Source organism: Oryzias latipes, chromosome 19 (assembly GCF_053564925.1).
Source record: "Oryzias latipes strain Hd-rR chromosome 19, Olatipes_Hd-rR_3.1".
Classification (NCBI taxonomy): domain Eukaryota; kingdom Metazoa; phylum Chordata; class Actinopteri; order Beloniformes; family Adrianichthyidae; genus Oryzias; species Oryzias latipes.
Window position 1 is genome coordinate 4,769,585 of NC_136255.1, and position 27,515 is coordinate 4,797,099.

Below are 27,515 nucleotides of genomic sequence, written 5' to 3' on the forward strand. Positions count from 1 at the left end.
ACACTACAGATAACAATTTTACAAAGTGAACTTCAGATATGCCAGGGGAGCATACATATTACATGCATTTTACATAAAAACATTAAGGTTTCTACAACTTTCATATAAACATACAGCTTTCTGGTTAAGACTTTTGGAGATGTTACTGATATACATTTCAATTTGTTTGATTAACACGGGGGAAAAAATAGAAGATGAAGAAAATTTACATTTATGAATATAACATTTGCCAAAATCCCCCCCCCTGTTTTCTGAAGGCGAGGCGTCTCGAGCTTGACGCACGCCGGTCACGTGACCCGCCCCCACGCCCTGATCTAAACCAATCGCGCGCCGCGGCAGCAGCCGGCTTAAACTGCTCACGGAGCGGCTTCAGCGGCTCTCCACCATGGCCGGGTCCTTGCACAGCAGCGCGGCGGAGCGCGTCGGCTACATCACCCGCCTGCAGAGCTTCAGCGCCTGCCACCGCCTGCACAGGTGAGCCGCTGCGGTCGTTTTTCAAAATAAAAGCCGACACGGTTCAACAGGTAGAACTGTTGCTTAATGCTGAAGCTAAAACGTTAGCATCCTTCCCATGGGAATTGTAGTTTAGTGTTTCATGATGCCTTCACGGACTGTCGGTATTCCAGGGAATAAAAGCTCCAGATGTGCACAGGAGAAGAACTCACTCACAGTAAAGAAAAGAAATGTCATTTAAGACAAACCAACAAACACTGACCTAAAACTCTTAGTTGATATCCACCATCACCAGTTTAACTTCCATTTCAATGCAATTTGACAAAGCAATAAACTTATTGGCCAAATTTCTACTCCAAACTAAAACATGAGGCTAGTTGGGATCCACAAATGCCAAACTATTAAATGTGATTTTAACTAGTTTTGGGCATTACCTTGATAAAGATCCACTCTGATGAAGACCATTTTTTGTGTGTATTTTTAACAAGTTCTTGTGACATTTTTCTGATGATTGAGGACACGTGCAAAAAAAAAAATTAAGCTCAAAATTAAATTTCTAATCATTTTTTATTCAAATCAATGTGACTCAGGGGAGAAAGAGCATATTTGTGAGGTAGAAAAAACACTAGACAAGCCTTAAGCTTCCTGCTCTGCTCCATGCTGATGCATCCACCTGCAGACAAATAGATCCATGAACGGCTTTGTTTTCCTCATCTGAGCTAATTTCTGAATCAAAACTGTACAGCCGGATAGCTCTGAGGTTGCTCACCATTTTTTTGAGGTAGGTTGTGGTTGTAAGGGGCTGTAAGCTAGCGGGAGAGAGCGTAAACAGAGAGCTATCAGTTATGGGTGATGGGAAGGGGGGAGAGGTTGCCCCATGCCAACAGTCCTGCTCATAACTCAGAAGTGAAATTCTAAAAAAATTCTAATGAACTACTGCCGCTCTACAGAAACTATGTCCTACAAAACAAGACAATTTTTAATTTTTTTTTGCCTTAAAACCACATAATCATAATTACAAAATCACTAGGAAGGCCTTGAAATGGATCAAAAGATAAATGAAGTTGGGTTTTAATGTGCATACTGTGGTGATGCGTACTGCTGAAAGCCGTAATATACAGATTGTTCCTTAAAGCACCAGATTAGTTTTTGTTTATGTAATGTTCTTGGTTAAAGAACTTTGATTTAAATTGAATAAATCACAATCCAGGCCGGGAAAGTGTCACATTCACTGTTTTACTTCCACCATCTTGAATCTCACACCTATTCCACAAAATCCCGCGAGACTAGGTATCTTATCAAATCACAGTGACACCTAGTGGTCAGAATATTACATCCCCCTTAAACTAAAAAAAAAATAATAATAATGCACTGCATTATCATGTAAACTTTGATAAGACTTTGTTTACCTCAAAATAATAATAATAATAACTAAACTTAGCTGCTTGTCATCCATACTAGGTAACATGAAATAATGAGAACATTTTCCTTTACCTTTGACAAATATTTAAACATCTTACATATCAAAGATTTGTTTAGGTTTAACAACTCTTCCAGACTTAGTGACATACACAGGCGGTTGATCATTTGGCAAAGTGTCCTCTGTGCTTTGGGATTCAGCAGTTGTTGGCTGATTGATCTTCGGGTCCTTCACACTGAGGTCAGGCTGCTGTACTTCTTCTGCGATCTGGACTTCTTTGCTGTCAGAGTGTCTCTCTCTCAGATGACGCCTGTTTCGTCTTAACGTTTGTCCTTCAGCAGTTGTGATGTGATAACTTCTGTTTGTATTTGCTGGTTGGGTGACTGTTGCTGATTTCCAGGAACCATCTTCTTGCTGGTAAGAAATGGGTGTACCTGCAGATAGTGGGGTGAGAGGTTTAGCACATTTGTTAAAGAATGTCTGCTGACGCTGCTGGCAAACTTCTCTCTGAAAGCGCACACTTTCCTGACCGGTAACTTGTGGCTTCAGCTGCTCAGGTGTGTTGGGAAGTATAGAACGTAGTCTGCGGCTCATGTGTAGCTGTGCTGGTGAGTGAAGGTTGTCAACTGGGGTATTTCTGTATTCAAGTAAACTTAGATATGAGTCTTTTCCTTCTGCTCTTGCTTTGTCCAATATGCGTTTTGCAGTTTGGACTGTCTTTTCTGCAAGTCCGTTGCTCTGTGGATAGTGGGGGCTGGTCGTGGTGTGTGTGAATCCCCATGACTCTGCAAATTGACTAAATTCTTTTGATCTGTAGCATGGTCCATTGTCACTTATGACGATTTCTGGAATTCCGTGTCTTGCCATTGCTGCTTTGAGTTTGGCAATTACAGCTGCTGAGGTACAACTGTAAAGTCTTTCTAACTCAAAATACCTGCTTAAATAGTCAACTATGACAATGTAGTCTCTTGAGTTCCAACTAAACAAGTCAGTCCCTATCACTTGCCATGGTCTTTCAGGTATAGCATGTGACATTAAAGGTTCTCTGGGGTTTGAGCTGCGGCGCTCTTGGCATATGTGACATGTCATAACTGCTTCTTCGATTTGTTTACCCATTTGGGGCCAAAACAAAATGTCTCTTGCTCTGCTTTTGCTCTTTTCGATTCCCATGTGACTTGAATGGATACGATCAATCATGGCTTTTCTCAGTGCCTGTGGAATTATTATTTTCTCGCCTTTAAATAAAATTACATCAAACTCACAGATCTCATCTCTGTAGTTCCAGTATTCCTGAATGTTGTGTGGGCATGATGATCTTGTTTCTGGCCAGCCATCAAGGATAATCTTTTTTAAAGTGGTGAGCTGTGGATCCTTGGAAGTGACCTCTTTGATTTCCGTTAGTCTTTTGACACTGACTGCAACGTTGCTCATGACTGCATGCACCTGGGCTTCCATTCCCTCGTTTAATGTTTGGTCCTCATATGGAATGGCTTTGCGAGACAACGTATCGGCGACTGGTATGTCTTTTCCAGGTAGGTGGGTTATGCCGATGTCATATCTCTGGAGCTGTAAAATCATTCTCTGTAGCCGTGGTGGAGCAACAGCGAGGGGTTTCTTTATGATTGACTCCAAGGGCTTGTGGTCTGACTCTACAACGACTTTCCTTCCATAAATGTACTCATGAAAACGCTTGCAGCCGAAAAGCACTGCATATAATTCTTTTTCGATCTGCGCATAGTTTTGTTCTGTCTTGTTGAGAGATTTTGACGCGTAGGCAACTGGTTTGCCCTCCTGGAGCATAACTGCACCTAGTCCACTTTTAGAAGCATCAACTTGGAGACGTAACTCTTTCTGGGGGTCGAAATAAGCTAGAACTGGACCTGGCTCCTGTGTTATCAGGTCTTTCATCCGCTGAAATGCTCTGTCTTGAGCTGCATCCCATTTAAAATCATTGTCCTCTTTCAGCAGTAGTCGCAGTGGTGCATTGACTTCTGAAAGATGTGGTGCAAACCTGGCCAGATATGTGAACATACCGAGAACTGTTTCCAACTCTGTCTTGTTCTGCGGTGCTTGCATTTCTTGAACTGCTTTTATTTTCTGTGGGTCCGGTTTTAAACCTTCGTGTGATAATGTGTGTCCGAAGTAGCTTACCTCCTGCACAGAGATGCGGCATTTGTCAGGATTAAGCTTCACACCTCTTTCTCTTGTGCGCTGCAACATTGCTCTGAGGTTGCGATCGTGTTCCTGCTTGGTTTTGCCAAAAACCAGAACGTCGTCCACTATGGCAGCGACACCGTCAAGACCCTCGTAAGTCTCATCCACACGCCTCTGGAACTCATCCTGCGCTGAGATGATGCCAAATGGTAGCCTGAGGAAGCGGTATCTACCAAACACAGTGTTAAATGTGGTTAACAGAGAAGATTCATGACTTAGTTTGATGTTCCAGTAGCCTGATCTGGCATCTAACACACTGAAATATTTTGCTCCTGCAAGCTTTGCTGTGACGTCCTCAAGTGTGGGAAGTGGGTAATAAGGTCTCTGAATTGCCTTGTTTAGTGGTCTGGGGTCTAGACAGACTCTGAGGTTTCCTGATTTTGGTTTTTCGACAACAACAAGTGCATTCACCCACGCTGTTGGTTCAGTGACTTTGCAAATGATGCCATTCTTCTCCATGCTTTCGAGCTCTTCTTTAAGTTTACTCCGCAGAGCAAAAGGTATTCTGCGGGGAGGACACACAACTGGTGTTACTTCTGCATCAACATGAATATTGCATTCCCCTGGAAACACTCCTATGCCCTGAAACACATCTTTAAACTCCTCCAAGATGTTCTGCGAACCTGTGTCGATCTTTTTCCTTTGTTACTGTCATCACTATTTTAATCAGGTTTAAGTCTCTGCAGGCTTTCATTGCCAAAACTGGTGGTGAATTTGTGTCAACAACATGGAAATCCAACATCAGTGATTGGTCCTTGTGTTTACATCTTAATTTGCATGTACCATCCACATTTAGGGAGTGTCCACCGTAGTCTGTGGTTTGCCGGTCGCAACATGACATTATGAAATAATGTTTGAAAAAGGTTTGCTGGAATTGTGTTAGCTTGTGCCCCAGTATCTACTTTAAATCTAACTTTGCGAGATGGTGAGCCAAGCTCCAAATCTGCGTAGGCTTGTTCATTACTTTGGCCTTCATTTTCGATTGTTATGCTGTCAATGTACAGTCCTGTCTCTTCATCACTTGACTGATGACTGTTCTTGCTTTCTCCCACTGAATGTAACATCTTGTGGCGAGGTTTATGCTGGAAAGGAATTTTCGATCTGCAGGCCTTTGCAAAATGATTAAACTTTTTGCACTTTATGCATTGCTTTCCTTTCGCTGGGCACGTGTCTTTTTGGCTGTGTTGCCGTGCACACTGGCTGCATATCTTGTAGGCACCTGTCTCATCTTTATGCCTTACAGCATTCTGTGGTGTAGCAGATCTGTACTGCTTTCTGGAGACTGCATGAAGCGTGTCCTGGTGACTGTGCTCTTTGGCGCTTCCCATTGTCTTTAACTGCTGCTTTGCAAGGTCATGGGATCGTGCTATGTCGATAGCTTTGTCCAAAGTAAGCTCCGCCCCTTGGTTGAGAAGCTTTTCGCGCACAGAAGGAGAGTTTGTGCCAAAAACGATGCGATCACGAACCATTTCATCACTGTTAGGGTAGCCACAGTCCTTAACTAATAACTTCAATTCGGTGACAAACTGCTCAAAAGTCTCATGTTCACCCTGCATCTGTTGGTGGAACTTGTACCTGGCGTATATAGGGTTAGCCTTCGGTGTGATATATTCAGTGTACTTGTCATAGTACGTCTGTAGCTTTTTAGCTTCATCTGCTGTTAGGTTCCACGTGTTATAAACATCACGTCCTTTTTCTCCAACCCATAATAGTAGATAGCTGCACTTATCTGCCTCATCCTTTTCACGCAGAGGTCCGGTGAACATCAGCTCTGCATGCTGTCGGAATTTCCTCCACGCTTCTGGAAGGTTCGAGCAATCCCAGTCCATCCTCGGGATAGGAACGCCGTAGGACTCCATTTGTAGACAGGGTTGACAGAAAATCCGCTATTCTGACACCATGTAATGTTCTTGGTTAAAGAACTTTGATTTAAATTGAATAAATCACAATCCAGGCCGGGAAACTGTCACATTCACTGTTTTACTTCCACCATCTTGAATCTCACACCTATTCCACAAAATCCCGCGAGACTAGGTATCTTATCAAATCACAGTGACACCTAGTGGTCGGAATATTACAGTTTACATGTTCAAGCTATCATATGATTAAACTGAATCTAAACCCAAGAATCTGCCTCTTACTGTTTGAATCTGTTCCAGCGTTCACCTGAGCGACGAGGAGAACGCAAAGGTTTATGGGAAGTGCAACAACCCCAACGGTCATGGACACAACTACACAGGTCATTGTGGTTTCCTGTAAGCATGATGGATGTAAAGTCATGAGTCTGCTCACTGTGGTGTGCTTTCTTTCACAGTGGAGGTCACCGTCCGGGGAAAGGTGAGCATGTTGGAATAACACACAAGAGACCAATGAAACCCTGTTTCTGATTGACATCAAACCTGTTTCAGATTGACCGCGTGACCGGGATGGTCATGAACCTTACAGACCTGAAGAGGTGCATCGAGGTGACTCCATCTTTACCTGGCCGTCTTAAAATGTTCTTTTTAAAAGAACAAACTTCTTTTTAAGGAACTTTTTTTTGCCTGTTTCCACCTACAGGAGGTCATCATGATTCCTCTGGACCATAAAAACCTGGACAAGGACGTTCCTTACTTTGCCACTGTTGTGAGGTATGAAACTTTCCAAACTTTTTTAAACATCTTCTTTTATTTTCTTAGTAAGATTTCTTTGTCTTTGTGCTCCCGGATTCTCAGCACCACAGAAAACCTGGCTGTTTACATTTGGGACAACATGGTGAAGGTCCTTCCCCCCGGTCAGCTCTATGAGATCAAGATTCATGAGACGGATAAGAACATCGTCGTCTATCGGGGAGAGTAAACTCTGCTTTCGCCGCCGCAGAAGTGCTTCGGATCTGTTTGCTGACTCATCCCGGCTGCTAACTCGGGCAAAAAAAAAAAATCCTTTTTTAAAATTATTTTTTTTGAGATCCACATCATTTACATTCCAATAATTGTGACACAAACCCAATGTTTTATTTAGTAATTCTGCAAATACAGAAAATGAACTCTGTGTTTACATCAGTACTGAGGCAGGGGGCGCTGTGACTCACAGACAGAGTTCCTGCCTCTGTAGGTTTCCAAGATGGAAAACAATAAAGTATTTATTGATTCTGCATCTTCCTGTCAGTTTGCGGGACTCCATGATTGAGAACAGTTCGGTCCGGTGCTCATTTCTCTGATTTTTTTTTTTGTGTTCACAAATATTTACAAGTCTACAAAGACTTGTAGCCCAATCCAGGTCCTTTTTTTGGAGCGATCCGCAGAGGTAGTAGGGCTGCTATTGGTTCTTGTTTTAGACTGTTTCCCTCAAAGAGCTTTCTTTCACTGTCGATGACCTTTGTCTCCCTGTGACCAAAAGCCTCTGCTGAACATTGGATGAATGTAATTTTCTCTGGGCTCATCCCAGTCCTCTGTAATAGCGCTGCTTTTGAGTGCTGTTGAGCTTAAATGACCTGTTGAGCTCTCAAGCTTTTTCTGTCTTGTTCAGACGCCAATAGTTTCCATTTCTTTCTTTAAACCTGTCATTTCCGTTAATAAAAATGCTGTGATGTTGTGCTTCTGTAGTGTTCTTCAGTAGTCTTGATGCTTTTTTTCTGTGAAACTTGACAGTGCAGTTCTCATTTCTGCTTCTTTTGCTGTATTTGCTAATATGCTTCACTGTTAAAAAAAATGTAAAAGTGCGAAATCTACCTTCACATTCTTGTTAATTTAGAAAAAAATCAGGTTTTCTTATTGGAAAAAAGCTCGAGTCTTTATTTTTTTGTTTTGTATGTGTGGATAAAATATCGGTTACTGATGAAGTTCATTGATCATCTGATCATCTCCAGATATTGGACAGAAACGTGTGTTGGCGCTAATAGGTCACTAGGGGGCGCAGCTTCATTTCAAATCAAACTTCCCCAGCTTGGTTAACATTCAGGATCAGAAATTTTCACTGGTGTTTGTTTTTTATTCATACAAACAAGACAGTTTGTTTTAAAAATGAAATTGAAAACTCTTTAAATGTTTATTTTGTGCATAATTCAAATTACACAATGATCCCTAAAAAGCTGGGTGCACTTGTTGGTAAATGAGAGTTAAAAGATGGCAAGGTACAAAAAATAGCATATTCAAAAAAATAAAAACAAAAACCTGTAGTTATTGTTAAACTAGATTAAACCAATTTCAGCTGATCTGGGTGTATACATCTATTTAAAAAAATCTGTTCTTGATTTTATTAAGCAAGAATAATAGAAATCCGTCTTTTCAACCAATTTTTTAAGCAAACAAAAACTACATAAGTCTTGTTTGAATGAATAAACAAACTGAATGAATAAAATTCTAGTAGCAGCAGATTACTGCAAATATACGATCGACAACAACGCAGATAAATTATAAAAGAAAACAGAAATGATGATTTTGAATACAAAACTACCCTTTTAATATTCTTTATTATTCCTAGACCACAGTTCCTCCATCCATCCATGTGTTTCCCAAACCAAATTAATCCTTTTCAGGGTTACTGGGTTGCTGGAGCCTATGTCAGCCACTACGGTTTGCCAGTCTTATAATCTAATGGTTTGCCTTTTGACAGGACCAATACCAGCAATAGTCTCCCCCCAGGGGCAGCTGTTGAACCTGAAGTTGGTTTAGTCCGCTTCAGTCTCTGATCTCCTTGAAGTATGAAAGCAATCCAAATGAAGGTGTGAAATGGATCCTGCATCCTCCACCTATTTAAACAGCTCCAGGTGTTTGCTGACCCCCCCCCCCCCCTCCACACACACACACCTCACTGTTTTAGCCTGTAGAGCAGAACATGCCGCACACATGCTCGACAACAGTAGCCTCTCTGTCTGAACCAGAGTTTTTAATCCGTTTGTCAGAATTCAGCTTAAGCCTTTAATTAATCAAATTCCCCAAATGTGTGTCATCCAGGGGGTGGAGGTGGGGGTTGGATGCTGCGAACACACCACAGCAGGCAAAGTCACACAAAAAATAAACACAGGTTCCAGCGGTGAGGTCATGCACTTCATATAAAGCCCAATTTCACAGGGACCAGTGATGGAAGGCAACTGGATCACGTCAACAGGTGGTTATTATCTTACCGCATTGTGGAACTCTGTTTTCTCTTTAGTCTGTAATCCAAAACTCTATTTGCTGTTGGAAGAGCAGTTCAAGAGTTTCTATTCCTGAAATAACATCTAAGCAAACGTGAGCACAGATATGACAGGGCATCACAGGAAAACATTTTTTCTGTGGCTTATCTTATCTTATCTTATCTTATCTTATCTTATCTTATCTTATCTTATCTTATCTTATCTTATCTTATCCTATCTCATCTTATATCAAATCTTCTCAGATCCAGAGGAATCAAACCACAAAATAATGATTGTGATCAAAAATTCGAGCTCCTTCTTCAGGAAAGTTGTTTTAAAGCCAGAATTACACAATAGTTCCATCAAATGTTATTTTTTCTGTCACCTTTTCATCTTTTCATCAAAGCAACAGTTTAAATGTTGAAATTAAAGGAGGAGTAGCAGTTAGTGCAGTAAAATGATAGAAAATTACTTAGTAAGGCTTTTTAGACCTGATTGGACACAGGCATTCAACAACCCTCCGCCATCGTCTTTTGTCCTTGGTGATCATTTCCACCTCCCTCCAGGGACGGTGAGTCTCTTCTCCACCTGTTTCTCTGTCTTCCTCTTTCTCTCCTACTCTGAGGATTTCAGGTCAGGACCTGACGGGTGATGCTGGTTTTCCTCGGGGTGGGGCCGATCCAACCTCGTCTTTTCCATCTCATTTCTTTCTCCACTGGCGTGTGGCTTGTTCTTTGTTACAGCTCTTGGACCATTTCCGGCCAGTAGACCTTGGGGATTCTACTCAGACAGGAATTACTCAACGTCTGTGATCTCTTGATGGTGGTTTGTGTTGTTCTCCATGTTTTAGTTCCGTACAGCAGGGCAGCTTTGATGTTTGAGTTGAACAGGCGAATCTTGGTACGCATCCAGATGTTGGATGCAGGTTTTTATGTCCATGTCCGTTCCTCTCTGTTGGTTCACCGCACTGCCTAGATTCAGAAGGCCTCCCTTTCTTCAAGGTAGTTGTCTCCATGCTCCATTGATTCTGTCCTGGTAGAGTTGATCTTCTGGATCTTAGTGTCCTGCTGGTGGCCAATTTCAAAGATTATAAAACATAATGACTAAAAAAAGATTGAAAAAAAAGATAAATTACTTTTTTTTGTCATTCTCAATGTAAGAAAAACTAAAGGGACGACGTGTGTTCAGGTAACGTTAAATTGACTTTGACGTTCACACCGTGTTTCTTGAGCAAAAGGTCAAATTCTTGAGCTCTGAACACATGCATGTATCCGCTCAACAAAACAGAACTGTCATCCTAACCCTGAGTTTCCACTGTCAGTTTTATTAAAAACGTCAACGATCTGTTGCTTTAATACCTGCAAGATAAAACCAGGTAAATTATCCTCTGCTTTGATTTTATTTTCCCCCTCTGTTGCAAGGTAAACTCATCATTTTGTGCGTGATTTCCTACCGCCTTCAGCCAGGAGTCTTTAGTGAGCTGTGGGCTGACTGACACATTGACACATTCAGGAAAAAATGGCAGAGGAATTAAGCCCTGTGGGAGGGGAAAGGAGCACCTTATTATGAGACTTATCCATCTTAAAACCTGCTTTCTTCCACATGAATACCAGTTGGCAATTTTTACAGGGATTTTCCCTGGTTACATAATTTCTTTTTGGACCAGAGCACATTATAAAAACAAAAACAAAGCTTTCAAACAAAGCAGCCATATTTTACCAAAAAAACACCTGAACACAGCAATGAACCAACGCCCCCCCCCAATACATTAAAATAAATAAAGAGGTGCCCAACGTAAAGAACCAGCCATCAGTGGCGTGCTGCACAAAACATTAACAGGAATTTAATAGACTACTAAAGTCTCAAGATCAACTGCCCTTACGGCTAGAAACGATCTGTCTGCAGGTGAAAAAAATGGGCAAACGTGTACAGGTCACACAAGGTCGTAGACCACTAAGTGAGCACATAGAGGAAAATTGTTTGTGTGCAATTTTTTCTTCATACAAGTTGTGGGCGATAGGTTGTAGCAAACACTTGTACAACACACAAGGGTAAGTAAGGGGGAAGTAGGGGAGACGTAGGCGTGTCGTACCGTTTTTTTCCCTCCACCAAATCCTGTGGACTTTGCAAGGAGCCCTTGAGTGATGTTTACGTGATAAATGCGGGCTCCGCATGAAGCCTGATTGTTATAAATTAGAAAATCAGTGCGTGGTTTGTGTGGACGTCCTACAGGAACTTACAGTACGTATCATGTGTCCACTTCATGTGTACGGTATTTGTGTGCAGTCAGTGCTCACACCTCATTAATGATTAAAGTGTGGAGAGAGATCACCGATGGACAGCATCACCTGTATGTCACAATTGCGTGCAACTTACGTTATCCCTACAAATAGTTCACATTACACTTACTGCATGCACACAGCGGTATGTTTAGTTTTCATGACGTCTCTTAAGGTGGTCGTACGAGCCTGAAGGGAACTGTAAGACACACCTCCTCTACGACTTTCCATCGGTAAGGACAACCCAAACGCTCACAGCATCCATACAGGTCATGTGACTAAAGCTCAAGGAAAGCTACAGTTCTCTATGACCACCATGAGGGACGACATGAAAATGGATCGTACCCTTGCGGGCATGCCGTAAGTGTGTTTGGAAGTATTTGGAAGATTGATGCGAGTTGCACACTATAAGGACATATGCGTGATGCTGTCCAACGATGTTCTTACTCCACACTTTAATCATGAAGGAGATGCTAGCACTGGATCGTTACTGACACACAAATGCTGCACAGAGAGGTAGACACATGATACAAAGGTGCCTGTGGGAAGTCCACACAAACTACAATCGGATTTTCCAATTTCGAAGAGTCAGGCTTCACACGAGGCGTGCACACCTATCACGTGAACAGCCATGTCCTCGATGTGTGCTGTTTAACCTTCAATCTCTCAGAGCTCTTCCTGGTCCAAACCCTTCTGCAGGTTTTGGACATAATCCACTGACAAAGCCTCTTGCAAATGCTCTGCTTAAGACCACTTTCTCCATTGTGCCGCCTCTTGTGTGACTTAGAAAAAGACAGTTATAGATAACCTATCACAGGGAAGCCCTACAGAAGCTATCTAAACACACAATGATGTTTCAAGAGGAACCATTGACCAAAAGTCTGCAGTCTGTGATCACACTGTCATCTACCTTACCAACCAAACAATGGTGGTTCATTTGCTCTGAGTTTGTTCACTCCCTCAGTGAACTCCCACACACAGGCAGCGCTCAGGGTTTTGAATGACCTCTTTGTGACTTGGCTGTGGCTTACCTGCCACAAAGACTTGCTGCTCCACGAGTCTTCTTGCATTCAGGACAATGATAACAGGTTTTGAAACTCAAGTGTCTGTGCAGGCAGCTTTTTTAATGAGGCACACTTTAACAACAAGACAACAAAGCATAGATTACTGAGCCAGTCAGTTGACTTTTAGCAGTTGGTTTTAAATTTGTCTGAAAGTCCTACTTTACACAGCGGCCCAGTCTAAGTACTGTTAGATTTGATGCACACAAGCATCATTTATCCACTGTCCTTTTGTGAAAAGCTCAGCTGGACTCTGGTGAGGACCAAATAGATGAGCTGTGGTCTGCTGAAGGGCAAGAGTCATAGTTTTAAGCCACAGACACTTGTGACACAGTTAAGAATGTGCTACATGCAGGTTCTTGCACACGAGTATAGCCCATGGAGTTCACACAGGGAGGAGCTTCTTCTTTTTCTTTTTTACCGTTAAGTGGCGCATGTACGCCACCTACAGTTGATTTTTGGTGAATGATTTGGTGAATGATTTCAGAATGATTTAGTATCATATAATTCTGGCCAGGTACAAACAACAATTATTAATTTCTCCTCCATGATCAATTTTCAAAAACATTTGGTGAATTTAAAGGGCCACCTATATGTCACTAACAAATCCAAGTCCCTGATTGGTCAAAGTTTGACCTGGTTTGATTTGCAACTCACTCATTGGCCACAAATTTTGTATGTACAGCCTAAAAGTGTATGTAGCTATGAGTGAACGTGAGTGTGAGTGGCACGACCGTTTATATGGACTTTTCATTAAAATTGGTTGTTTGAATGCGCAACAAAAAGGGAATTCAAAACAAAAAGGGGCATTCATTGAAAAGTTTCCAAATGTCTGAGCGAACCGTAATGATCAGCTTTACTTGCAAATCATTTTCCAGCGGCTTGATCCTCTTCTGTTTTTGTTTGTTTTTGCAGAACGCTCAGAAAGCAAAACGAATAGAATGAAGGTGTCCCATTTGTTAGCATTGTCGTTTGAGGAACATGGGTCAATCCAACTATGAAAGCAGCCTAACACTCTTAGTTTCCCCAACTGTAATCTGACAGTAATAAAAACCAGGCATTTATTTAATTTTATGCTGTTGCTTTTTTTTGTGCAATTTTTCAAATGACCAAAGTTAAAAAAGAAACCAAATTGTCAGTTTTTACCCCAATGTTGAAATGTTGTTAAAATATAAAATTAATCAAAAAGGGAAACTATGTTAAAACATATCAGTTATGAAAATGGCTCTATGGAGTACTAGAAGAAAGACTGTTGATCCAGTATTAAAGCAGGATTAAGACCCCCAGGGGCCCCAGGGACTCAAACTTGGGGTTTCCCTCCTCACCCAATTCAGACTTTTACACTTTCTCTTTGAAATCATTTGAATAATAGTAAATGAAGCTGGTAAACAAACAATACACTTATACCACCTTAAAAAATAGAGAAAGCAAAACAACATAGAAACAGGAACTCGGGTAAAGCCACCTTAAAATGGACACATTTAAAACTGTTTCGATGGTAATTAACAACCCAAATTGAGCATCTTTTTACACCTATAAAGACAGAATGCATCATCTTAGTTGAAATCTCAGAAAATACATATATGTGTAACCCTTGTGCTATCCTAGGCACTTAAACATTGGGAGTGGGGTCATCTAGACCCACTAAACAGTGCGCTGAACCTTTTTTCTTCAATGATTTGTGATCTTGGTTTCCATGGATTACATGAGATCTTTCCACCTTTATCCATCTTTGTCATGGTGGGGAGAACACGTCATTGTAAGGATCGGGTCATCTGGACCCCATAGGATAGCACAAGGGTTAAGATTGTTACAAATGGTCAGAATAAAAGTATTTTTTGTCATGATCAAATTAAAGTGTCAGAGCAGTGTTTTCCAACACTGTCCTACATTTTGTCCTGCATCCAACCCTGCTCAAACACACTTGCCTTTGATGACTATCACTGTCACTGCCTCAGGTTTGCACAGGCAGGGCAACATGGAAAACATGAAGGACAGTGTGCCCCGAGGACTAGGGTGGAGAGACACTCACTCTGATAGAGCGAGAAGGCTCTGGTTCAAATCCAGGCTGGGTTCAAATCCCAACTTCCATGCAGTTTGAGTTGTTACTAAGGTGCAAGTACTGACCTTTTACTGACCACGCCTGAATGCTGCATGCATGAAGTGTTCCGGATGGGGGGGTTAAACAAAGAAAATAAATCGTACCTGCTTTACCAATATTTACTCTTGCGTGTTGTTTAAGTATTCGCAATGACCTGTTGTTTTCAGCATGCCTGCAGAAGTTGCATGAACATTTTTGAGCTACAGGTTCCCCGAGCACTCTGTACGTTCTTGATATTTCCTGTGGGCTCACCAAGCCATCTGCATTTCCCGTACAGGTTAGACAATTTTTCACCTGCAGACAATTCGTCAGACAGTCGACGCTAAGGTTTTACTAGTTCACCACTGTGCTCTTATCAAAAGCACCCAAGTGTCTGCTGAATGACTGTTAACAACCCCAAAAAGGCTCTTAGTGTCAACATAGAGCAAAATGAATTGTTGCCATGTTTCATTGAATGTATTTTTGAAATGCAGAGATTTCAGGATGTACCATTTTGCTGTTAACCCTTGTGCTATCTTGTGGGGTCCAGATGACCCCACCGTTACATTGACGCGTTATCCCTACCATAACAAAGGTGGTGAGGATTTCATGTAATCAATGGACACCAGTAAAGATCAAAATCATTGAAGAAAAAAGGTTCAGCGCACTGCCTTGGAGGCACGTTAACTTTGGGAGTGGGTCATCTAGACCCCACAAGACAGCACAAGGGATCCAACCAGAATGTGCTGCTGCGGTTGGAGATGTGACGGTGATCAAGCTCGTTCATGTTCTCTCGCTGCTCCCTCCCTCCTCTGGGCTCCTCTCAGGGTCAGGTATCACAACACTCGCTCCTACACACTCCCCCAGCCTGAAGAGCACACACACTCTCGCACATGCCTCACTTCCTCCCCCGAGCTTTTTAGGTAAAGACAGCATGGGAGGCTGCGGGCCGTGAAGATGGAAAAGAGAGTGTGCGTTATCCAGACTGACTTTCGCCAGTACCGGCCCACCATCGCCGCACAAAGAGCCACCCTGGTAAGAAGCCCGCTGCTCCTTCTCTTCAATGCTGCTTCACTTTTTCCTTTCGTTCCATTTGAGTTCTCTGGAGTGTGTTTGCAGAGCGAGTCTCTGCAGACTCACACCTTCCATCAACTCTTTGTGGCAGCAGGGGGTGTCAGAGAGCCGGACCTGTCCTGGCTTCTGTGTCTTCAGGTGCAAACGTAAATATGTCTTCATGTCATGTCTGAAAGTGTCCCATTCACCTGGTGCTGGTGAAAGACTTTGACTGATACTACTTCAGATCCGGAATTTTCTGAGACAATAGCATCTCTTAGATAGGCTACCGCATTTTCCGCACTATAGGGTGCTCCACATTATAAGGTGCATCGCCAATGAATGGTTTATTTTCAAACGTTTGACATAAACAAGGTGCACCCAACTCTACGGTGCATTAAGCAGAAACAAAAGAGTCAAAGATAAATCTGTAAATCAGTCAGAACTTATTAACAGGAATTCTAGAACTTGTTTGTAACACACTACATGTTAGCCGTGTTAGCATGTTCACAATACTTGTGACTCCCTACCTTGTTTGTAACAGGTAAAAAAACAGACTCATAGCGTTAAAACAAATGTTACTGTGACTAAGCTAACCCCTAACCTTTTTAGTAACGTGTAAAACAAACACAGTCCAACATCGCTACACGTTAGCCGTGTTAGCATGTTCACAATACTTGTGACTCCCTACCTTGTTTGTAACAGGTAAAAAAACAGACACATAGCGTTAAAACAAATGTTACTGTGACTATGCTAACCCCTAACCTTTTTAGTAACGTGTAAAACAAACACAGTCCAACATCGCTACACGTTAGCAGCGTTAGCTTTTTTACAATAACACCCAACTTTGATTGGAACTCGAAAAAACAAAAAAAACAGACTGACATTTTGACAGAGCTCTGTGTATCAGTGACATCAGTAAACACAACAGAATTGATCCATATTTGAGGCGCTGCAGATTACAAACTGTGCCCTATCGTGCAGAAAATACTGTACTTTAAGCAGCTTTCTATTAATCCTAGAAGATGCACGAATGAACAAATGTCTAGAAATGTCCGACTGAAGTAAAAAACAATAAACAACTTTAAAATGTGGTCTATGCTTTGCCAGGCATTTGTGTGCACTCAGTAAGAAGTCAGTACTCGCGCTTTTCTAATGATTAGTGTGATGTAAGGGCACCGTTTGACAACATCACCCGTACATCATAAGTGTGTGTGACTATAGCCTTACCACACGCTCAACAATTTGTTCCATTTTCTGATGCCCCTTAAGGTGCCCGTACGAGCCTTGGCCGAACTCCTCTATATGAGCCTCCACGGGCCCGGACCATCCAAAAACCTGCAGCACCTGAATGGGTCAACCCATGTACGGTTCCAATGCTTAAGAAACAAATCGGGGTCAATTATGACGTTTACCGTGGACCGGGGTGGTATTTTCTCTTCAGTAATAATAATAACAATAATAATAATGAACGTAAATCCACTGTGTAATCATGTGCAACTTTATTAGCGGTGTCCTCTTAACGTCACACCAACAACAGAACATCACATGAGCAACATCGTTTCTACCCCAACCCAATGTGACACACTCTGGTTGCTATGGTAATGTTTAAACATCCCTTCAAAATAAGACAACACAAAAAGTGCATGTAAATGCTCGCTAATCACAGCAGCACAGAGTCAGTGGGAGCCCTGAGCTTGTTTGGCTGCAACGAGACGGTCCCATCTTGGGGTTATGGGAGACAATGATACCCGAAGTGTGTTACTTAGGTCCACTCTGCTCCGTAATTTGGTTTTGGTTGCCGTCACTGCAGAAAACCCAGCTTCACACAGATACGATGTTGGAAATGGTAACAGGGTTTTTCAGTGCTGTTGTGGTGATCTCGGGGTATTCTGCCATGACTTTCATCCAGAACAACGGCAGAGTTGATGTCTTGAACAGATGTTTAAGGTCCCCGTCATTTGCGATCCCCAGCAGTTGATCTTCTTCACACATCGACATACTGGATTCACCCGGTTTGCTGACAAATGGGTTGCGGATCCATTCCTTGGCAGTTCGTGGATCTTCTGTGGTTGGGAGGTAGCCCTGAAACATGCCAAATGCGCCTCTGCTCACACACTGTCGCCACAAATGCAGTTTGGCTTTGAATGCGGCTATTTTATCTGCTGACTTGAAGATAGTTGTCATTTTTCCTTGAAGTGACAAGTTCAGTTCATTGAGCAGGTTGAATATGTCGCACAAGTAAGCCGGTTTTGTGATCAATTCCTCATCGCTGAAGTGTGACGCCAGCGGTGACTCTCTTTCAGAGAGAAATCTCTGCAGCAGCTTTCGTAATTCAAATACTCTGGCCAGCGATCTCCCTCGGGATAACCATCTTATCTCCGCATATAAGAGAAGGCGTCTGTGGTCCGCATCCGTCTGTTCACAAAGCTGTTCAAACAGGCGCGAATTAAGGGCGTGTGCTTTAATGTGGTTGATGACTTTAACCACATCATTCAGTACGTCTCTCGGCTCCTGTGGCATTTTTCGGCTAGCCAGCATTTCCCTGTGAATGACACTTGATCCGAGCAGTTAAACCAGACAGCCGTCCAGTCATGGCAGCAGCTCCATCTGTGCATATGCCGACACAAAAGGACCAGTTTAGTTTACCTGACATATAATCATTCAGCGACTTGAATAGTTCTGCAGCTGTAGTTTTCGTTGGCAACGATAGTGCACACAACATATGTTCCTGCGTATCCTCCTGGTAAAGATATCGCACATAAACAAGAAGTAGTGCCTTGTTGTCAATATCTGTTGACTCGTCAACCTGGAGAGCACACCAAGGTGAATTATTAATTCTCCCCAACAGCTATGTCTCAATGTCCTCTGCTATTTCTTCAATGCGCCGAGTGACGGTGCTCGCTGAAAGAGGCACCTGTGAAATCTTTTTAACAGCACCCTCTCCTAGAGGTTCACGGCAAATGTCTTTGGCAGCGGGTAGAATAAGGTCTTCACCAATAGTGAATGGCTTCTTGCCTTAGCAATACGTTTAGCCACCAAACATGATGCTCTCAGTGCACTCGCATTCGCTGACGTGGTGGCCATCAGTAACTGCTTCTGCCCTTCATGTTCACGTTTTTTCCTTTGAAAATACTCCAAAGGCTTGTCTTTTACCGTGGGGTGCTTTTTCTCCAAGTGGCGAAGCAATTTTGAAGGCTTCATCGCCTCATTGGAGAGTCGGTCACCGCATATTACGCACAGCGGGTTTGGTGCGTGGGAATTGCCCGTAGCGATAAATCCATATTTTAAATAGGTTTTTTGATACTGCCTGTTAAAGGCAGATTTCCCTTTTTCAGCGGGTGCAGGTTCCTCTTCTGTCCCTTCATTGGAGCGTTTCCCCTCCTCAAAGCAACTTTCTAAAGAAGTTTGTTTTTTGCTCATTTTGGTTGTTTGGGTTTAATTTTAGCGGGGTGTATCACGTGATGTTTGGTGTCGCGACTTTGACGTGCGTTAAGTGTGACGGATGTAACAGAGAGAATCCGGTCACTTTTCAAAATAAAACGTTTTTTTCTAAAGAAAAAACAATAAAATGGAAATTATTTTTTCTTTCTGTGCGTCCCGGTGCATGCCAAAATTTCCCGCAGCCTGGTACCGGTCCGCGGCCCGGTGCCAAGTGTCCCGCGGACCGCCCGGTGGTTGGGGACCACTGCTCTAAGTAATTCATAGTACGATGAATTCCTACTTAGGACTAGGTGTGTGATGTTGAGTGTGGTTTCCTTCCTCTGTTGTGGTTCAGACCTGTCCAGGGTTTACCCCACTTTTCCCCTTTTACAGCTGAGATAGGCTCCTGTGCCCCCTGTTAGAATAATGTGTGCAGAGATTATAGATGAAAACCATTTCAGTTTTTTGTTCTTCTAGCAAAGTCATACTCCTAAATCTTTTCACTGTTCTTTGACTTTGTTCCTTCATTACAATGTCAGATTGTGATATAAAAGATAGGCGACATATAGTTTTCGCCATCACGAAAAAAGGCAGATTGACAGTTTTAATTTGAAAGACAATGGCTTTTGACTGTTTTGGTTTATGACAAAAAAGTAGGTTTAAAAACACGTTTTTATAAGTCACAAACAGACAAAAACATAATCAAAATGTCAGTCTCATCCATAATGCTAACTCATCAAAATGAACCAGTCTATGTAGTGACTGTGGACCTCGGGTGGTGCAGGAAGTAGACCATGGACGTTCCTTTCACAAAGTAAAGTAGGACAGGTTAGAAACAGGCCTGGAAGCTTTGGAAGATGATGATGAAGATCATGATGACGATGACAAAGGGATGGAGAGGCGTAAATCAGGGACAGCTTCCAGAGACATGCTGGCAGAAACAGCAGCCAGAGATCCACAAAGCAAAGACAACTGTGTGCCTTAGAAAGTCATCAACAAAGTCATAAACAGTCCATGTGGTGTTGATATCTGCTTCCATTGTGCAACAGTCAGAGAGCTCATGAAAATGTGTTTTCATGAGCCATATTTTGAAAAAGAGTAAATACATTGTTTTTGTTTTTTTTTTCTTTATGGGAGCCATGTTATTTAAAAAAAAAACTTTATGGAAGTTGGAGGTTGGTTAGTCTACAACGGGACAAGAAAAACAATAAATGATTCCTTCGGTGTCTGAATATTATTGTGATTGATAAGAAAAAAACTAATGCAATAGTAAAATTGAAACATGTTGCTAAACTATTTTATATTTGAATAAGTAATTAAAAAATAAAAATGCAGAGGAAGATTGTTCAGGAGGAAGATTACTAGTGAGGATGAAGATGTACAAGCTGAAATTAGAAGAGAAGAAGAAAATGAGAAAGGTGGAGGTGCATTTTCTATATTAATAAAGTTCTTTAGTGCAATAATCAATTTAAATATTTTTTTCTCAAAGCTCTGTCTCCGATTTTATTTACAGTTAAGATTTATTCTCAAATACAGTAATCTATATTAGTGTTGTAACAAGTCATTTTAACAAGGATTCTCATCATAATTTGTGGTGCCTGCAATTCATAATCCATATTTGCTCATTTTGATCGATTAGATTCACTGAGCTAAAACCGATTAGGGACATCTTTATCCTAAACTTCAACAAGTGTGACTCAGAAGTTTTTTAGATTCTTTTTATTTCTTGCAAGATAATCAAGTGTAACTTATGTGACCAAACAAACAAGTAAATAAGAATGAATATGGGCAAATGTAAATATACTTTGCATAATATAGACCCTTTAAGTGTCTGGGCTACCACAAACATCCATCCCATAGTTGGTTCAAAGATTTTATTCGGACTTTGTTGTGCAGATTTAATAGTAACATACGCCACAGCAGGAGGTGGATTCAGGGGTTCACTATTGCTGCCTTTAGGTCGGCTGGTATTTTCTAGCATTTGCTCACACTGACCTCAACAAACACAAAAAACACACTTGTTGCACACTCATGCCAGACTCGCAACTACACACTGATCTGTGAGAAAACACACAATAATGCAAAATATTGCATATATTTTATTGTGTCCATGTTTTTCTATGCATTACATTTTTGAAAAAAACAACAACTTTAAAGTAGCTATTTTATTGTTTATTATTAGTTAAAATCTTTGCTTTTCTGTTGGACATTAAAACATTTTTTGAACAAAGTTCATTTCTTAATAAAGGTTCAAGTGTTAAATAAATGACCGAGACTAGAAATAAACATTAGGGCTTTGATAAAAAGTACCTGGCTGTAACTGATACTCTGGTTTAGTTTTCACTAGTTATCTACTATAAATAATTACAACTCTCCCGGTCTGTAACTAAAGTAACTAATGCTTGTTAAAAGGAAAGTTTTTCTGGGCTTTGTTGCCATCTGCCCTCATATTTTCCATGCCTTCACTGAGAAACATGTCTTGCTTTCAGTCCTTGGTGAGCCTTATGTGGGTTCTCCAATGAAAGAATACTTTTTCATGTGGTCTTCCTCCTGTATAGTGATAAAATCAGAGGTATCCCATTGATCTCTAGGTAATGCCATGTTTTGGTCTCCTCGGCTCAGGGTAACCACAGTTCACAAGGCCTGTAACCCTCCATCACTGTCACTTAAGACTCAGATATCTCATCCAAAGGGACAACAATAACTATCAAAAAAAGACAATACAAAAGCCGTTCTCCATAAGATCAGTGTATAATGTCAACAGCAGCCTCAGCAGGATAATTGAACGACAACAGTCAAGTCACAGAGATGGTTAATGAGCTGGTATGAATGCAGCTGACCTGTGATCGCTTGAGCACATGAGTGTAAGTGAACTACGACGGGCTTCAGTGATCAAAGGCGGGCAGCACCTCCCTGAACGACCTGGATCCAGAGTTCAGCCAGAGGTCAGGCTTCATCCTGCACTCCATTCATCTGCAGGCGGGTTGCACACGTGGGGCTTCTCCATAGAGATGAATCACAAGAGAAGGGGAGATGGGAATTCAGCAGGATTAAATGCATCTGGTGAACTGCAGGTTACCCGAGCTAGCCTAAAGGAACTAATTCAATTTATTCTAGATGATTTTTAAATATAAAAATTAGTCTATCATGAAAATATTCAATATTTTTGTCGGTTAATTGAAAAAGTGAACATTTATCTTGGAATCACTGGACATCAACTGGAACATTTCAAATCTGATTTTTATTCAGCATGATGATTTTTGGCTTTAGGATTTGGAAACTTGTTACATGAGAAATATTCTAAAATATGTCAATGTTAGAAACTCATAGTGCCTAATCAGTCACTGAACCTAAAAACACCTGCAAACGTCTTCTTCCTCACAGCTGTGGGTTGATTGATAGCTAATGTCTTGTGAAGCTAACCGTGTGATTTAGCTTCATTGCATTTATTCCAGTGGGACTCAGACATTTACAACTACCACAGGAAAACTCTATGTACCATCCCTCAAAGTTCAGTGCTGGGACCACGCTCATTTAATGCACTTATTATTGACATTCAGAAGATAACTTGCCATTTTGGGTTGCCGTTGTTCCCTTCCAAGTCATGTAACTGAAACAACCTTGCTTGTCAAACATGATGGGCCCTGAAGTGGCTGGCCATTTGAAATAAAACCAGTCATATCAGTCAATTCTGTAGAAGACCAACCCCATTTGGGGAGGAGACAGTGATATCTTCATGCAAATTTTGGGTCTTACTTTGCTTGCTTGTTTCAAAGTTGTAATAGAATTGAAAAGGGCCTTGCTCATGCTTCCATGGCAGCTTCTGAAATGTTCTGGAATGCACTGAGGGTGAAATAAGGGGGCAGAACTGTGAAAACAGTCTATTCTTCCTCTTCCATTAAACGTCATGGTTGGTTCGGTTCAGTCAACAGTCTCTAGCCGTCCTTCAAACTCAAACTCACTTTTCTCCCTTTTAGCCCTTGTGCTATCAGATGACCCCACCCTTACATTGACGTGTTCTCCCTACCAAGACAAAGGTGGATAAAGGTGGAGAGGATTTCATGTAATCCATGGACACCAGTGAAGATCAAAAATCATTAGAGAAAAAAGGTTCAGCGCACTGTGTAGTGGGTCTAGATAACCCCACTCCCAACGTTAACGTGCCTCCAAGGCACGTTAACGTTGGCAGACGACCCCACTGTGGGGGTCGTCTGGACCCCACTAGATAGCAGAAAGGTTTAGGAAGGCAAGAGTCGTCACTTTTCCTTTTTATACAGTCCGATGATCTGTAAAATATGACAATTGGATTCTTTAGCAGTCCTTGCAGGAAAAAACCCCATTCACTTTGAGGCACAACCAATGGTTGAAGAACATTCTTTGTTTTTTGCCAGTTCAGAGTTTTTCTGGGTGAAAAGGTTTTTCTGTGCCTAAATGTTTGTTGTTAGATGTGCAAAACTCTAAATACAGATAAAAACTTATTGTGAGCAAATGAAAAAATGCTGTTGGAAAAAGAGCTTATTTGTGACGTAGAAGCTACATTGTGCGGGGCACAAGCTCCCTGCTTTGCTCCATTCTGTTTCACCAACTTGCAGACAGATAGATCTATGAACGTCTTTGTTTTCCATGTCTGAGCTGGAATCTGGGTCAAAATTGTACAACTGGATAGCTCTGATATTGCTCACCATTTTTATTAATGCTAATGCTAATGTTAGGTTGGGGTTTTGAGGGGCTGTAAGCTAGTGGGAGAGAGTGTATACAAAATGGATGATGGGAAATGAGCACAGACCCACCAACAGTGGGTCAAAGGTGAATTTCTAATGAACTCCTAGTGCTGTGCAGAAAGTATGTCCTATAAATTAACAGATGTCTTGATTTTGGTTAAAAACAGCAGAATCAAAATCAGCCAAAAAAAAAAAGGGAAGACTTTGAAAATAGATCAACAGATGATTGGACTGAGTTATTAAGAGCTCTGTCTTTTTCTCATCTTATTCTGCAGCTTTTTGAGTGTCTACTGTCAAACTCTTAAATTTTTTGGTCATTTTTGATACATGTTCATAACTTCTTTCGTATTTTTTGTATTTAAAAGCATGTTCAAAGCAGTTAATGCCAAGTCTTTGCTATCATCATAAGACTATTTTCCACCCATTACGTCATCTTCAAAGAAAGCAGCAGAAATCACAGAATTATTATTCCTATCACTTTTGCTCTCACTGGAAATGTCAGGATTTGGAGGCTCCTGTTGGTTTGTGTTGTGGAAAACCAACATTAGAGGATTGTTCCTGAAACGTGACTCAGATGAACAGTGGCTAACCTTCATTAGCTGAGGCGGGAACTTCAGGAGCTCATGTGAACTCAAGTCAAAACATGAAGCCTTTGCTCAAGAAGCATTCATTATGAGGATTGTGCTGCAACAAAGACAGCATTTACTGTGCGCTTTGTTAACACCAGCAGTGGCTTTACAGGTGGGCCACCATGACGGCACAGAAGGTGAAGCACCCATGTGTCACATTCATCTCCCTGCATGCTGGGTGTGCCGGTAAATCCGGTGCTGACGGCTGAATGTAAAATGTTTTCAAATCCACTGCAGGCAGAGGAACTTCAAGGGTGTCAGGTGGCTAATCCTGGTGACACACACGTCTTAAATCTTATTTGGACAGCGCACAAATTACCAGGTTGCACTTTAGAAAGTTGAAATCACGTATTCCAGCTGGTAGACAGGCGTCAGGTTGTCAGAAAGTGCAGCAAACGATAGCTCTGTTTCTAGAGCTCCACCAGCAGAAGGTTCCTTCAGTTTCTCATTCAGATCATCCAGAATAAAACGGGCACCTCTTCTTTTACAGAGCCTGTGTTTGCTTTCCCATTGGAAATTATGAAAATAAAGTATATTCCAGTATTCAGATGTCTACAAATCAGTTTTATTTACTGCATAACTTTTCTTTTCCCTGCACAAAAGATGTTATTTTGCTCAGTTTTGGTGCAGAACCAAGTAGTTTTTCTTTTGTTTATTAAGCCTCAATCCCAGTTATTGGGTTGAAATTTGTATAAAGCCGGGATGCAGAGGAAGAGTAGTTGATCTCTGATTGAAATATCGCAGGTTTGGTTCCCACCTTGCCCACCCATGTGCCAAAGTGTCCTTGGGCAAGGCATTGAACCACATTGTCTCTGGTAGTTGGCGCCAGTATTTGGTGGCGGAGCCGCCATCAGTGTGTGAATGTGTGTGTGAATGGGAATGTGACTGTAAAGTGCTTTGGGCCTTCAAGGAAGGCAGTAAGGAGCCAAATGTTAGCTATATGCTACATTTAAAGTAAGAATTTGAGATTGCGATGGAGGACATCAGGACATATGTGGTCAGAACAATCAGAATGTAATGCTAAATACACACCAAGCATAGGACCACGTGTTAAAGAAAGCGTCAAAAACGGGATTTTGAACTTGCTTTTAGCATACGCTGTTCACATTGGACAGTCAAAACCCAATACTAGAGGGTGTACAGTACTTATAGCTGAAAGTGTCTTAGTGCAAAATGTCACAGCAAGGCTTTTTCTTTCACAGCTCTATTCCGATGTATAAATAACTTGATGTCATATAATTCTGGCTGGGCACAAACCCCAATTGTTAATTTCTCCTTTCAAACGGTTGGCAATTCCATAAAATAAAGAGGATGCCATCCATACGTTCCTACCAAAACCAAGTCCCTGATTTGTCAAAGTTTAACTGGTTTAACTTTCAGCGTGCGTTCAATGGCCACACGTCTTGAACGTAGAGCCTGAAAATGGTTCTACACAGAACACCATCGGTGTACAGAGCTTCCCATTCATTTGAATGGGACGGTGTGTCCAAACTTTTGGTCTGTACTGTAGCTACACGTGAACGCAAGAGTATTGACTATGGAAGCCCAGAGCGCACAATTATGTGTGTTTACATGGACTTTTCATTGAAAGTGGTCACTTGAATGCCCTTTGCTGAACGTGTGAAGCAATGTAGCAGTCAGTTCTCATTGAAGAACATATATTAAAAAAAAATTAAAAACTTTATATGGATGGATTAAAGTCAATCAGGAAGTAAGAAAAGCGTTCAGAGTTCTTTTCTTATATTTTCTACACCATGATGTTCACCAATCTTTCTCACGTGTCCAGTTTGAGATTTCTATTGAACTTCAGAAGAGAACTTAGACTTTGTTCCTTAACACTGAAAATTAACCAAACTTGTGCTGCGTTTACAGGCGATTGCAATTTGCGCATCAAATTCACGGCCGCCTCCTCTTTTTTGATGTGCGACAATCATGATTCACACCTCCAGCTTCAATGTATGCCGGTTCCGGGTTACGGGTTATCTTCAAATGTACAAATGCAATCAGAGGTCCTGCAGCACAATTTGAGGGTTAGGTCTGTTGGCCTGGTGGTAGTGCATTTCGGACAGCATAAATTCTGATGCTCTGTGAATTTTCTCCTCAATGTTGGCCATGTCATCAACATATTTAGGCCAAAACTGATCTCCTGGTTTGTTGATGCGATGCAACACAAATTTTACGCCAAAGTTCAAATAGTTTCTTGAGGCTTATTAAAGCAAGGTGCCAAAAACACACGCCACTGCCGAACCATTGACAGTAATTGAGAACTGGACCGAGTGACTACTCCCCCTTCGCGCTCTAAACAGGAAGTACCTGCTGGCTTTAAGAAGCCAAAATCCCATTGACTTCTATAGAGAAATAAACAGCTGGTACTCAGTCATTCTGTTGGTAAGAAGAACCAGTCTACAACTTTACATTAACAACTAATGCTATTTTCATACTTTTGCTGTAGTGCAAGTTATTCAAGTTATAAACCGACCAATCAGATGCCTCAATAAAAGTAGGTTGCCTCACAATATTTGGTTGGAAACGGAAGCAAGGCATTTTTCATGGGGGATGTCACACGCTATCCGTCCAGGTATATTATACAGTCAATGTGCCAGACCACTGCCTTGCCTTCTGCTCAAATTTCCTCTGATTGTGTCTGTACATTGACTTAACATTGAAGCTGCCGTGTGAACGCAACTTTAGACTTAATACTTATTTTTCATAACCTAATTTATACTGCAGAAATTTGCCGTGTAACTTTTGTTAAAAACCCTGAAAAAAATCCTGTAAATCATTGAATTATAGTTTTTCTTCTCAAAGATAATTAGCTGGAAACATTCAGTTGTCCGTCATCGTGCCGTTTTCTCCGAGAGCTGGAGAGGTCTTTTCAGAGTTGGGTTCGTAGAGAGACCTGGTGGGCTCCCGGGGGTGGAGGGGCAGGGGCTAGGGGGAGCTGCAGTTCTGTCATCTTCATCCCAGCAACACTTCCACTGGCTGGCTGCTGGCTGAACTCCACCTCTGATCTCGGAGCTTGGTACCAAACAGAAACTAGGTCTGCACAAAGGAATGTTTGCTTTGACTGAGTGGAGGTGTCAGGCT

General features: G+C 41.7%; 2 protein-coding genes across 2 annotated transcripts in view; both read left to right on the forward strand.

Annotated features, from left to right (window-relative positions):
- Nucleotides 1-314: 314 nt before the first annotated feature.
- On the forward strand, nucleotides 315-7,662 carry pts (6-pyruvoyltetrahydropterin synthase). Its single transcript, XM_004080672.4, has 6 exons — nucleotides 315-474; nucleotides 6,247-6,326; nucleotides 6,402-6,424; nucleotides 6,496-6,552; nucleotides 6,647-6,717; nucleotides 6,802-7,662. The coding sequence occupies exons 1-6, from the start codon at nucleotides 386-388 to the stop codon at nucleotides 6,923-6,925; spliced, it is 444 nt and encodes a 147-aa protein (XP_004080720.1). The 5' UTR covers nucleotides 315-385; the 3' UTR covers nucleotides 6,926-7,662.
- Nucleotides 7,663-15,445: 7,783 nt separating this feature from the next.
- LOC101168994 (putative uncharacterized protein MYH16) overlaps nucleotides 15,446-27,515 on the forward strand; it is a 59,271-nt gene continuing 47,201 nt past the window's right edge. Inside the window, exon 1 of the mRNA XM_011488463.4 lies at nucleotides 15,446-15,637. Within this exon, the coding sequence (XP_011486765.1) occupies nucleotides 15,560-15,637 (78 nt within the window). The 5' untranslated portion in view covers nucleotides 15,446-15,559. The remainder of the gene's footprint in view (nucleotides 15,638-27,515) is intronic.

Excerpts from the sequence above, each read along its gene's own strand:
- pts (XM_004080672.4), top strand. The coding sequence starts at position 386 with ATGGCCGGGTCCTTGCACAGCAGCGCGGCGGAGCGCGTCGGCTACATC. Across the intron at positions 475-6,246 it reads GCCTGCCACCGCCTGCACAG|CGTTCACCTGAGCGACGAGG; the intron begins GTGAGCCGCTGC and ends AATCTGTTCCAG. Across the intron at positions 6,327-6,401 it reads TCATGGACACAACTACACAG|TGGAGGTCACCGTCCGGGGA; the intron begins GTCATTGTGGTT and ends TTTCTTTCACAG.